Source organism: Gracilinanus agilis, chromosome 2 (assembly GCF_016433145.1).
Source record: "Gracilinanus agilis isolate LMUSP501 chromosome 2, AgileGrace, whole genome shotgun sequence".
Classification (NCBI taxonomy): Eukaryota; Metazoa; Chordata; class Mammalia; order Didelphimorphia; family Didelphidae; genus Gracilinanus; species Gracilinanus agilis.
Genome location: NC_058131.1, coordinates 575,461,081 through 575,475,939, shown reverse-complemented (window position 1 = coordinate 575,475,939; position 14,859 = coordinate 575,461,081). Strand labels below are relative to the sequence as shown.

The 14,859-nt window shown below is 34.8% G+C and overlaps 1 protein-coding gene across 2 annotated transcripts in view; it reads left to right on the top strand.

Moving 5' to 3' along the window:
• USP3 (ubiquitin specific peptidase 3) overlaps positions 1-14,859 on the top strand; it is a 116,213-nt gene that overhangs the window by 70,062 nt on the left and 31,292 nt on the right. For both annotated transcript variants that reach the window (XM_044665364.1, XM_044665363.1), the window contains one exon: positions 5,654-5,735. In XM_044665364.1, coding sequence (XP_044521299.1) covers positions 5,654-5,735 — 82 coding nt within the window. The remainder of the gene's footprint in view (positions 1-5,653; positions 5,736-14,859) is intronic.

The window sequence follows — 14,859 nt, the reverse complement described above, 5'->3', positions numbered from 1 at the left end:
ACCGTAAAACTCAGATTCTGACATTAAAACATTTACTTCTTTGTTCTCTTTGAAGCCTTTCTCCCAAGAACTACATTATATGATTTATGTAGTTATATATTTATTATGATTTAATAATAGGCAAACTGCCACTTTTTAGATGACTCAGTATTCAGTTTTTAGGAAATTTAGCAATAAAGTCTATTTCAAAGAATATAGAGCCTTTGTATCCTACATGAATACATCAAAATCAATGACTTTTCCTGCAGTTTTTCACCTGCAATGAGTGTAACTATGAGACCTGAGTGATTGAATTTTCCTTTTTTTGTTTTTGAATTTCCTGAAATAGTCAGGACATAAATAAGTATTTTGCTTTACCTTTAATCTTTCTGAGATTAGTGGGTAGCTACTGCTAATAATATCTTTATGTTATTCTTATTTTTCTCTAAGAAAAAGAAAAGTGGAACAAGTATGGAGTAAAGATTAAAAATGTCAGTGAAAAATTACTTTTTTTTAAAACCCTTACCTTCTGTCTTAGAATCAATGCTGGGTATTGGTTCTATGGCAGAAGAGTGGTAAGGGCTAGGCAATGGGGGTTAAGTGACTTGCCCAGGGGCACACAGCTAGGAAGTGTCTGAGACCAGATTTGAACCCAGGACCTAGGCCTGGCTCTCAATCCACTGAGCCATCCAGCTGCCCCCCACTTTTTCTTCTCACTTTAAGAAAAGATCATTTAAGCAGATGAAAAGACCCATGGACTATCTCTCTTACTCAGTGCCCCTTGCTAAAATAGTGCCTTTCAACTGCTTAATATACGCTTGTTGAATTGGATTGTCCTCATTTAAGGAGATGAAAAAAGGCTTAAGTGCTTTTTATCCCCCAGCGACAAGCAATCATTATTGTAGGTGTGCTCTGCTACGGTTATTTGGTTTTGTTTGGATCAAAAAATTTAGATTTACAAGCAAGTCAACTAAACACTCCCACCCCTGCCCACCACCCTACAAATGAAGAAATTGAGGCCTAGAGAGGCTGGAAAGACCTAAGTAGTAAGTAGCAAAGCCAGAATTCAAACCCAGATATTCTAACTCCTGAGTTTAATACTTTTTCTACTTGGTCAAAATACTTGAATTTCATCAAGATATATTCAAATCTGTAGTGGAAAATAAAGTTTTAACAGCATTTTTAAAATAAAATTTTGAATTGGTCCTACAGTTCAGAAAGATAACATAGTGGAAAGTTTTTGACTTGGATTCAGAAAGGATCTAGGTATGTACCCATAGTGTCTATTTTGCAGGGTTGTTGTGAAAATCAGATTTCTGATATTACCAACTCAAGAAATACTGGCTGATTTTTAGTTTTTTAGTGCTCTTTTTGTGAGGAAAAAGAATCAAGTAAAACCTTGGTGATATTACAAAGGCAAAGAAACTTTGAGTATGAGACAGTGAAATCAAGAAAAAATAGATATAAACATTAGAAGTGCCTTAGAAACCTTAGTCTACAATCTAATATGGCCCAATTTTTTATTACCTCAGCTGAATTGGCCTTTCATTTTAATACTGAAAAATGCCACTCAAAGAAGTTTTTTAATAAGTTTAGAAATCATTTTAGCTAGCATTAAGAATAGAGGTAATTTTCAATAAAGAAAATAAAACAGTTAGTCAAGAAGCATTTCTTAAACACCCATTACATTCCAGAAACAGAAGACTGTGGATATCATAACAGTAGAGAAATAGTCCTTACTTTTTGTAAGAAATAAAATGGATATACAAGGATAGATTTTAAAATATTGTGGTTTTAAAAGATTTATTGGTAGCCATTAGAAAAATGAAGCCACGTGCCATGTTAAGAGCCAGTTTGAAAGACTCGCCATTACCTCCGCCACCATGCTGCTTCAGCCAGAAAAGAAGAGACCATGCAAGCCCAGCCACTGATTTTTAACCTCTGGTCCATTTCATTACATAACTGTCTACGTCATTACGTAAGCTAGGAATCATGGGAAATGTAGTTTGAAAGGCCCTAAACTTCCACAGGATGTTTAGATCAGAGACCTCAAATTTTCAATTACATATTCCCTCCTGAAGAGCAGAGGGAGACTGGTCTCCTCGAAGGCTCTTGTAAACATAACTAACTTTTAAATTACAGAAATTTGAATAAAAAGAAAAGAGGACAAAACCAATGATCCAGTGATTGCTAGGCACATTGACAAAAAGCCATTTGGGGGCAATCCCCTTTGACATAATAGTGTACATTCAAAACAAATGCATTCAACTCCCCATAGTTCAATCATCTGCACCCCAAAGTTCATTCTGGATCTTCTTGATGCAGTGTAGGTTTCTTCAGGCATCTTCATGGTGCCTTCTCCAAACAGGTTTGTTGTCTGGATTCTGGGGAGATGGCAAGTTTCTTATCCTGAAATTACTCTCAAAAGAATTTAGACTTTACATTATAGATTATAATACATACATTCTGATTATAAAACATACATATTCCCCCTGAGGAGAATCAATTACACATTCCCCCCTGAAGAGGATTACACCCAGATCAGCTAAGGATACATGGCCGAGTTTTGGGGTTGTATGAGTCAATTGGCAAAAGAAATAAAGATCAAAAGAAAATCCAAATAAAATATTAAAAAATAACTTGTGAATGAAATGTAAACTATTGAAGTCTTATGTGCAAAAATATAGGGAAAAATAAACTTGTAATAGGTCCTTGAATCAAGACCCAATTAAAGTAATTTAAACAATTGTGCAATTACCCATTCAGTAGCCCTGACTACAGAAAGTTGCCAAACTTATAAGAGAAAGGAAAGGACCAAAATTTTGTGTAAAAAAGGGAAGTGTCTTTCCCTGGTTTGATTTGCCTTGACTTTCAGGGATAGGGTAATCCAGGATGATGGCCAGCCTTTGGTACTTGACTAGGATGAAGCTCAGGGAAGTCTGGCCTCTTAACATATATCAGAACAGCCACAGCCCCAAACCTCACACTTAAGTTCATGCCCTTTATAAAGTATTGGCATAGAAGTTCAACAATCCTACCTGTATTGACATGGTCTTTTTTGACCTTGTGCTGCTAGGCACTGTTTAGTTTCTCACAAATCCCATTGGGACTGGGTGGTCTCCTTGACCTTGTGGCTCTTTTTGTTCCCTTCTTCTGAAATCAGACAGAATCATTAACCACAGTCTCATAATATTTACCAATTCATGGCAGGTTTCCATAGGCTAAAACTTTGTGGGTATGCATTAATATTATAGTAGTTATATATTTATATTACATTTATATTACTGTAAAAACAAAAAGGATTAACATTGATTACATGTACTTTAAGTACAAGAAATGAGAAAAAGAGAAAAAATTTTAAAACCTCAAATACTGTATTGCACATAGAAGGGGAAAAATAATAAAAGAATATTTTAAAAATCAAAAATACATAGCTTAGAATCAGTGAAAGGTTTCTCACCCAAAGATGAGATCCATTTCCTTTTAAGCTTTTCAAATGTAAGAAACGGCAGGCAGGAATAAGCTGCTGGAGCTATCAGCAAAAACATGGCGTTTGCCAGCAAAGTAAATTTCCCCTTTCCCTGAAAAGTAGCCAGGTGGCTGGGGAGAATGGGGAGAAAAGAAAAAACAAAAACAAAGACACAAAAACATCAAAAGGAGAATTTTGAGTTCTCTCAGAATTCTGCCTGCAGGTGGGGGCAGCTGGGTAGCTCAGTGGAGTGAGAGTCAGGCCTAGAGACAGGAGGTCCTGGGTTCAAACCCGGCCTCAGCCACTTCCCAGCTGTGTGACCTTGGGCAAGTCACTTGACCCCCATTGCCCACCCTTACCAATCTTCCACCTATGAGACAATACACCGAAGTACAAGGGTTTAAAAAAAAAAAAAAAAGAATTCTGCCTGCAGGGTGAGGGTAAAGAGTCATGGCAGAAGAAGCATGGCTTGTTAGGCTATTTGAAAAAATGAGGATTACATCTCCAAACTTCAAGTGGTTGCCATTAATGTAAGAAATAAAATAGTTATAAAAGGATAGATTTAAAAATATTATGGTTTTAAAAGATTTATTGGTAGCCATTAGAAAAATGAAGCCATGTGCCATGTTAAGAGTCAGTTTGAAAGACCCGCCATTACCTCCGCCACTATGCTGCTTCAGCCGGAAAAGAAGAGACAGTACAAGCCCAGCTACTCGTTTTTAACCTCTGGTCCACATCATTATGTAACTGCCTATGTCATTACGTAAGTCAGGAATCATGGGAAATGTAGTTTGAAAGGCCCCTAAACTTCCACAGTAAGTTTAGATCAGAGACCACAAAATTTCATTTACACCCTTCAATGAGTTTATATTCTATTGTTATGTATATTAAATAGTATTTCCTTTGTTCTTTAGATTATCTTATTTAGTTGTAGGTCCCCAAATTTAACCAATAAAGATATGAAAACTTGTTAGTTATAGAGAGGGTTACCTAGTTGTCCTTACATTTTAGACTAATGTGTTTTACTTGCCTTTAAAAAAAGTTCAATGTTGTTGCTGATAATGCAATTATAATGCAATTCCTTGACTATTAAATCTGCCATTCTTATATGTTAGAATTTTGGCAGTGATTATAAACCTGACACATAACAGTCATATTTGCAGATTTTAAAATATGTTTGGGGAGATAGTAGAGTATCTCTTATTTTAAACATTTAGTGTCACAATTCTTATGAAGTAGAATTGTAGCATTCCTAATGCACATGACTTGCTTATAAGCATAATGAATTCTTATTTTTACCTTATCCTCCATCAGTCCACTTTTTTAAAAATTGTGGTTCATAATAATTTACTTTGTGTGTGCGCAATTAAAAAAAGGGAAATAGATCTTGCTTATATTTAAAAAGTCAAAAGAAGTAATCCTTTTGGGCCATATTTTCAAGTTCTGTAGTACTTGACTGGATATCATTAGAATCTCTTCCAGTAGTCATTCTCCAGAAATTGACTGGACATGGTGTCATGGCTTTTTTCAAGGGAAAGGGGGAAAACTTTTATAATAGTAGTCGGAATTAACTTACTATAGCTTTTTTAAAATTGGCTTGCCTTGCAAATAGTAACTTAAAAGTGATTTTTGAAATTTTAATGACTTCTCAAAGACAAGGAATGGCTGTTAGATAAATTACATGTTAAATGTTCCTTTTATCTGACAAAAGATTGAATTATTTTAATTTAGAACTTTCATGCTAATTTAAATTCTTTAGGGTACCCACTTCATTTTGAAATTCTCCAGGAAGTTATTATTTGTTTTAAAGCAAATATTTACTGTAACTTTTAAATACATGTGTTAAAGCAAGGAGTAGCACATTTTGGACTAAAATTTTTCTCTATTGAAGGATAATTAGCTTAGTGTATCCAACCTTTTTGTATTCAGAAGCTTTTCTTCCCCACCTGAAGTTTCTTATGCAAGAAGAGTGAACACTGTGGGAGGTTAAAGTGACGTGGGTGGGGTGAGGGACAAGTGGAAAGAAGACTTGCCAACTAAATGCAGCTTTGAGTCATTTCATACCCATAGGAAGGGAAGATGGGGGGGGGGTATGTTTAGAAGTATGGCTAGACTCTGGAGTCCCAGTCAGCTATTTGGAGATCTTTAAAACTTTCATTTGTTTTGTTTAGATTTTATAGTAATGTCTAATTTATTTCTCTGTAGTTCAGCCTTTACAGCGGACAGACATAGGAAAAGGAAACTTTTGGAAAACTCATCTCTAAACAGCAAGTTGTTAAAAGTAAATGTAAGTAATTAAATGTTATTCTGAGATCAGTTAGTTGGTATGATTTAGCTATTATTTTGATACTATTCTAAAATGAAAAATTGCTTCTTGAAGATTCCTATAAATAATCCAAAGCTGAATTTTGAGTGCATTACAAGTATCTTTGGGGCTATGCAGTAATAGAAAAAGAGAAAAAGGTTGAGGAGAAATTAAGGAAATGAGATATGTAGATACTTGAAATTGAGGGGCTATAGAACCTCTCTGCTGGGAGAGATTAAAATGGGCAGTTATCTACAAGTCAACATACTTACTAACCATATACTTAATTGAAACTATTAAGACAAGTGAATGGGTGAATACTTGAGTCAGAAAATATGGTTTTATCTGCTGGTTTCACCATTTAATAACTTGCAGCTTGTGGGCAAGTCAATTAACATCATTGAGTTTGTTTCCTTATCTCATAATAAAATTTCCTTCAACTCCCATAAGGAATGTTTGAGACCCAAAGAGTCATGAAAACTCTTCATATTCTGTAAATACAAAAATATGGTAGTATTGTTAATCCAAACTGTTTGCCCTTGTTTTCCCTATTCTTTAGTTTACTTCTCAAAGCCTGGATCAGAAAGGAGACCCAGACTACAATAACTGTACAAGAAAAATCCCTAAATTTATGGAATACTGATAGTCATGCCTAGATGAAAATTTATTGTATGAAATTAATTGCCTATGTTAAGGGATCTGAGTAATAAGCTATAGTTTAGTGGGAAGTGAACTTGTTTAACTTGATTTGAAGTTCATTTTCCAGATTTATTTCTAGATTATAAATTTTCTAAGCCTCTCTTGTATTTCTCAGCCAATTCAAGGACAGACGAACTATTTCAACATTGTATCTCTTTACAGTGGTGCTCTGGAAAATGAGATACTATTAAAAATACCTCTCTGGATACAAGTCTTTTTTTTTTTTTTCCAGTTACAAGTAGAAACAATTTTTGACAATTGTTTTCTGACATTTTAAGATTCAGATTTTCTCCTTCTCTTCCTCTCCCCACCCCCAAATAAATAGATAAATATTTATTTCTGTATTGTTCATGTCATAGAAGACACATCACACATACAAAAGAAAAACTCATGAAGGAAATATGGCATCCTTTGATCTGCAGTCAGACTCCAACAGTTCCTTCTTTGGCTGTGGTGGAATTTTTCATGCCTCTTGTCCCCTATGACTCCTGGTATCTGGAAGGATAGACCTTTCACCTGGATTGAGGTCAAGTCTATCCAACCAGGGAGATCCAGAAGGAGTGACATCAATTCATAAAAGAGAGTATTGAGGAAGCAAGAAGGTCATTTTTGGCTTGTTGGTTCTTGGCTCACTTTTGGTCTGGAGACTTTTCCTGGCATAGTGGCTTTTGGCTAGCAAATAGAGCCAAGCACAGCAAATTCAGATTAGTAAGGCCTGGCCAGGAGATTGTTTGTCTCCCTTATTCCAACTGTTACTACCTAATAAATAATTATAAACTAATATAAAGTCTCCAGATAATCTTAATCATAACATATGGGATATAGATTCAGTAGTGGTATTACTAGGTCCATTGGTATGCACAATTTTATGTTCCTTCGAGCCTGGTTCCATATTGCTCTCTAGAATGATCACATCAGTTCACAGTTCCACTAACAGTATATTAGTGTTGCAATTTTCCCACATACCTTCCAACATTTACCATTTTCCTTTCTGATCATGTTAGCCAATCTGATAGGTGTATGATAGTATCTCAGGATTGTTTTAATTTGCATTTCTCTAAACAACAGTGATTTGGAGCATTTTTTAAATGCAACCATAGAAAATTTTTTATTTCTTTCTCTGAGAACTGCTTGTTCATATCCTTTGACCATTTTTCAATTTGGGGGATCCTTTGTATCATTCTAAATTTGACTTAGTTCTCTGCATATTTGAGAAGTGAGGGCTTCTTCAGAGACGTTTATAAAATTTTTTCTCCAAATTTGTTGTTTCCCTTCTAATTTTAGTTGCATTGGTTTTGTTTTTTCAAATACTTTTAAAATTAATATAATCAAATTTATCAATTTAACTTTTTGTAATATTCTCTGTGTCTTGTTTGGTCATAAATTCTTTCCTTATCCATAAGTCTGATAGGTAAACTTTTCCATGTTCTCCTAATTTGTTTATGGTGTCACCCCTTATTGCTAGATCAACTATCCATTTTGACTTTATCCTGGTGTATGGAGTGATATGTTGGTCTATGCCTAGTTTCTGCCATACTGTTTTTTAGTTTTCCTAGCAGTTTTTGCCAAATAGTTCTTTCCCCAAAAGCTTGGGTCTTTGGGTTTATCAAACACTAAGTTGCTATAGGTATTAACTACTGATTATCTAATGCACTGATCCACTATTCTATTTCTTAACCAAGACCGGGTTGTTCTGATGATTACTGCTTTGTAGCATAGTTTGAAATCTGGTATGGCTAGGTCTTCTTCCCTCATATTTTTTTTAGTTGATTCCTTTGAAATTATTGGTCTTTTGTTCTTCCCAATGAATTTTGTTATTATTTTTTCTAGTTCTATAAAATAATTTTAGGTACTTTAATTGGGATGACACAAAATAGATAAATTAAGTACATACATAGAAAGCAGGGAGAAGTTAAGTTGAATTCACTCAGATGATATCCTAAAACACAAAATTAAGGAATAAGAAAGAGGAACACTGAGAAACAAGAGCTTGGTCAGACATTGAAGACACAAAGATTATCAACTGTATCCTGGGCCATCACCACTCATCCTGACTTTTGTCTTACCACTGGACTTCATTGACCGTGGAAGAGAGAATATAAGGCTGACAGCTTTATGCAAATCACTTATAGCCAATTCACACTGCAGTCAAGATATCATCATTGTCATGTGATTCATCTTAGAAATGAAGGACAAACAACAATTGAGTGCCTACTGTTATAGGGAAATCACGGGAAAGCAGGAAATGATGAAAAGCAGTGACGGAGATTCCAGAACCCTGGAGAGTGAGTCACTCCTGGGGAGCAGTTGGACTTTCTCTCTTGAAGGAGACAGTGTGTGGACTTCTGAGAAGCAGCTTATCTCCTTGGAAGTGGTTGAGTGTGTGTGTCTGGACCCCTCAGGTGGACTGTGTGGGTTAGACCATTACTCCCCTTCTATCTGGATATTCATCTGGTTCCTGTTTATTTCTTGTTTGTTCCTGTTTCTTCTGTTTATGCTGGGACTCTTGAAAATACCTTGAAGAGCCAACTGTCAGTCTACTAAGTGCTGAAAGAGAAATGGAAAAATCCAATATAGTTCTTACCTCATAGATTTTAGTGTGTTGGAGAAGAGCTTATAAAATCAGTTGTATCCCTATCATATAGTCTCAAGTGGAATGAAGAAAGATTCTATGTACAATAATGACCAAAATGCTAAATATTTGGTTAACTTAGGACAAATTTAAGTATGTTTGAAGGTAATTTAAAAACCAAAGTTGGATTAAATAAAGGGATCATAACTATATAGGAAGTATGCTTTGGTTTCTTTTGGAAAGTTGTATTATAATAAAGATATCAATGTTGTTTTGGACTTTAAAAGGTTTTCTTTAGAGTGAAGGGATTAGACCAGATGCTTTATAGGACATTTTCAACTCTATAATCCTATGAACTTAAATAACAGCCAGGATTCAAACCCATGTCTTCTGATTTCCAAGCCATTATTTTTTTCTTATACTATGTGATTGCCCAGTATTTTATGGTGTAATGCTTTAGAGAGCCAGGCTCAAGTCAATAAAACACAGGTTCCAGTTCTAACCAATACATATTGGATGGGTATCCATGGGCAAGTCACTTAACATTTCATTGCCCCTGGCAGCTTTTTAAATCTTTTAAGTTGCAGAGGTTTTGCCATTTTGCATTGGTAAAGGGAATTTCCCCTACTGCTACCCCTCCCCACCCAATAATGAGGAATTCAACAAGCATTTACTAAAGACATTCTTTGTGTTGGACTCTGCTTGGGTTTGAGATTACTAAAACTGAAAAGAAAACAATCTCTAACCTTCAAAGACCTTTCATTTTCCTGGCAGGAAGTAGTAGATAAACTGATAAGTCAATGAATGCAAAGTTACTTGGGAGCATTGGGGGGGAGGGATGGTCGTGATTTGGAAAAATATATAGGAGGGTTACATGTGGCATGAGACTTGAACAGAGTGAAGGAGAGTCCAAGACAAATGCAAGGAGGGAGATCATTCAAAAACAGAAGGGAAATAAAAATTGTGTATGGGAAACAATAAGCAGACTAGACTAGGAAAGAGAGGGACCCTATTCCCTTGGTAAAATACAGTATTATGAGCTCAGAGGTGAGTGAATAGAGTTTTATTCCTTACATGTTGTAATAAATATGCATTATGTTTAAACATTTGTAAGTTGCATTTTCTTGCAGATAAGTTTTTTCAAGTACCCATTGTCCAGAAATGAACCAAATTCAATTCCCATATTTATTTGAGGACAAAACACAAACTGTGTTGTTATTATTAGACATTTCCCAAGGTCAAACTTGGTTCTGTTACCAAGAGTAGAGGGTTTCAAGAACACAACTTGACATTTCAGTTACATATTATTAATAGATAGTTCCGTGGGCATTTAAAAGGGAAGGAGGTGATCATTAAGATTAAGCATGACATTTTCAATAATCAATCATGTCAGACAAATGTTTTATTTTTGGATGCAGTTACTTTGTAATTAAGGGCATGGTCTTAGCCAAGTGATTCATTATTACCTAGTGTAATCAACCTACCTTATAAGCTGATAAGCCTCACCTTACTTAGACTGGTTCTCAAAAAGTAGATACAGAAATGATGAGATTAATTTTTTTTAAATTATGGAAAGATCTTCATGGAATTATGAAGAGTAAAATGAGCAGAACTAAGAAAACATTATATATATTAACAAAAATACTGTTTGAAGAATGACTTCTGAAAGTCCACCTCTGGAGAAAGAACTAATAAATAGAAATAAGAAAGACAGTTTTATATAAAACATATTTTTTTTTGTCAAATGATGCCTTCTCTAATGGGGGGAGGGGAAGAAAAGAAGCAGTTACCTGAGTATTTTAATGAAATAAGTAAATTTAAATTTAAAAAGAAAGTGGATTCAGAGTCACTTGGTCCCACCTGAATTATCTTTTCCACATAGTAGACTTATTAGAACTTCTGCTTCCCTGGTGTAGGCTTTGAGAACAGAGTGACTTCTAGTACCATGATGAATCATTGGAGTTGGATTTTGTGGAGGGAAAATATATCAAAATAATAAAAGTTAAGTGTTGGTGATGTGGGAAAATAGTCATATATCATGAGGGGGTAATAGATGTTTTTCTCAGAAGAGAAACTTTGTAATATGTAGTGGCTGTAAAAAATGTTCATACCCTTGGACCTGGCAGTTCTACTTTTGGTTGTAAATATATCAAGGGAATATTCTCAAAAGAAAACTAGGTGACTAGATAGAAAATGACAGGTGAGAAGTCCTGGTTCAGATCTGGCCTCAGGCACTTCCTAGCTCTGTGACCCTTGGCAAGTCACTTAACCCCCATTGCCTAATCCTTACTGTTCTTTTGCCTTTAGAACCAATACCTAATATTCATTCTAAGACAAAAGGGGTTTGGGTTTAAGAGAAAGAAAGAAAGCCAGGTGATTTGAACAGAGATTGTGGGAAATTGTGGAAAAACCACTGTCCAACAATAAGAACTAATCAAACTGTCTATGACATAATAATAATATGGTATATTTTTTGGCTATTAAAATTGCCAAGTGTGGAGATCATATCAATACCTAGAAATATATGCATGAAATAACATTTGGGAAAAAGCAGAACATAAAGTAGTATAATACAATTTATAATTATGTAATCATATGTACATATAAAAACAAAGGTCTGGGGATAATTTTAAGAGGCTATAAATAGTTAAATATTAATGTCTTTTTGTCTGCAAAATTTGAACAAATTGATATTATCATATGTTAGTGAATTTGTTTTCTCATTGATGTGGGCACTTCTTCCAAGGATGTAGAATTACATCACACATGCCTACTCATTTTTTAAAAATAATTTTAATTTTTAGAAAAGTTATCATGGTTACATGATTCATGTTCTTACTTTCCCCTTCACCACCACCACCACCTCAACTTCTCCTCCCCTCACCCCTAGCTAATGCGCATTTCCACTGGTTTTAACATGTGTCATCCATCAAGACTTATTTCCAAATTGTTGATAGTTGCATTGGTGTGGTAGTTTTGAGTCTCCATCCCCAATCATGTCCGCCTCAACCCATGTGTTCAAGCAGTTGCTTTTCTTCTCTGTTTCCTCTCCTGTAGTTCTTCCTTTGAATGTGGGTAGCATCCCTCAAAATTGTCCTGAGTCATTGCATTGCTGCCAGTACAGAAGTCCATTACATTGATTTTATCATAGTGTATTGGTCTCTGTGTACAATGTTCTTCTGACTCTGCTACTTTCACTCTGAATCAATTCCTGGAGGTCTTTCCAGTTCACATGGAACTCCTCCAGTTTATTATTCCTTTGAGCGCAATAGAATTCCATCACCAACATATACCACAATTTGTTCAGCCATTCCCCAATTGAAGGGCATACCCTCGTTTTCCAGTTTTTTGACAACACAAAAAGCGCGGCTATAAATATTTTCATACAAATCTGTTTATCTATGATCTCTTTGGGGTACAAACCCAGCAATGGTATGGCTGGATCAAAGGGCAGGCATTCTTTTATAGCACTTTAAGCATAATTCCAAATTGCCATCCAGAATGGTTGGATCAGTTCACAACTCCACCAGCAATGCATTAATGTCCCAATTTTGCCACATCCCCTCCAACATTCATTACTCTCCCCTACTATCATTTTAGCCAATCTGCTAGATGTGAGGTGATACCTCAGAGTTGTTTTGATTTGCATTTCTCTAATTATTAGAGATTTAGAACACTTTCTCATGTGCTTATTGATAGTTTTGATTTCTTTATCAGAAAATTGCCTATTCATTCACCCATTCTGAATTTATCTTGGTGTAGGGTGTGAGATGTTGATCTAAACCTAATCTCTCCCATATTGTTTTCCAAATTTCCCAGCAGTTTTTGTCAAATAGTGGATTTTTGTCCCAAAAGTTGGGCTCTTTGGGTTTATCATAGACAGTCTTGCTGATGTCACTTACCCCAAGTCTATTCCACTGATCCTCCCTGCTGTCTCTTAGCCAGTACCATATTGTTTTGATGACCACTGCTTTATAGTATAGTTTAATATCTGGTACAGCTAGGCCACCTTCCTTCACATTTTTTTTTCATTATGTTAGCTCATCCTACCTATGAGCAATGAATGTTTTTCCAATTGTTTAGATCTAGTTTTAATTGTTTGGAAAGTGTTTTGTAGTTGTGTTCGTATAATTCCTGTGTTTGTTTTGGTAGATAGATTCCTAAGTATTTTATATTGTCTAGGGTGATTTTAAATGGTATTTCTCTTTCTACCACTTGCTGTTGTGATGTGTTGGAGATATATAGAAATGCTAATAATTTATGTGCATTTATTTTGTATCCAACTTTGCTAAAGTCGTTGATTATTTCTACTAGCTTTTTAGTTGATTGTCTAGGATTTTTTAAGTATATCATCATGTCATCTGCAAAGAGTGATAGTTTAGTCTCTTCCTTGCCTATTTTAATGCCTTCAATTTCTTTTTCTCCTCTAATTGCTACTGCTAGTGTTTCTAGTACAATGTTAAATAGTAAGAGATGACAATGGGCATCCTTGTTTCACACCTGATCTTACTGGGAAGGCTTCTAATTTATCCCCATTGTATATGATGCTTGGTGATGGTTTTAAATATATACTGTTTATTATTTTTAGGAAAGGTCCTTCTATTCCTATACTTTCCAGTGTTTTCAAAAGGAATGGGTGCTGTATTTTGTCAAAGGCTTTTTCAGCATCTATTGAGGTAATCATGTGATTTTTGTTTGTTAGATTGTTGATATGGTCAATTATGTGGATGGTTTTCCGAATGTTGAACCATCCTTGCATTCCTGGTATAAATCCCACCAGATCATGGTAGATAATCCTCTTGTTCACTTGCTTGAGTATCTTTACTAGTATTCTCTTTAAAATTTTTGCATCTATGTTCATTAGGGAGATTGGTCTATAGTTTTCTTTCTCTGTTTTTGATCTATCTGGCTTTGGAATCAGTACCATATTTGTGTCATAAAAGGAATTTGGTAGGACTCCTTCTTTGCTTATCATATCAAATAATTTGTATAGTATTGGGATTATTTGTTATTTGAATGTTTGATAGAATTCACTTGTGAATCTATCAGGCCCTGGCGTTTTTTGAGTTCTTTAATGGCTTGTTCAATTTCTTTTTCAGATATGGGATTGTTTAGGTATTCTATTTCTTCTGCTGTTAATCTAGGCAATTTATATTTTTGTAAATATTCATCCATATCACCTTGATTGCTATATTTATTGCCATATAATTGGGCAAAATAGTTTTTAATGACTGCCTTGATTTCCTCTTCATTAGGAGTGAAGTCTCCCTTTTCGTCTTTGATACTGTCAATTTGGTTTTCTTCTTTCTTTTTTTTTATTAGATTGACCAGTACTTTATCTATTTTATCTGTTTTTTCAAAATACCAGCTTCTAGTCTTATTTATTAATTCAATAGTTCTTTTACTTTCAATTTTACTAATTTCTCCCTTGATTTATAGTATTTCTATTTTAGTTTTCATCTGGGGATTTTTAATTTGCTCGCTTTCTAGTGTTTTAAGTTGCATACCCAATCCATTAATCTCTTCCCTCCCTAATTTGTTAACATATGCACTCAAGGATATGAATTTCCCCTTGAATATTGCCTTAGCTGCATCCCACAGTTTGGTAGGATGTCTCATCATTGTCATTCTCTTCAATGAAATTGTTGATTGTTTCTATGATTTCTTCTTTAACTGACTGGTTTTGGAGTATCATATTATTTAATTTCCAATTAATTTTTGATTTGCCTGTCCAGGTGCCCTTACTAATTATTATTTTTATTGCATTATGATCTGAGAAGGTTACATTTATTATTTCTGCTCTTTTGCATTTGTTTGCAATGTTTCTATGCCCTA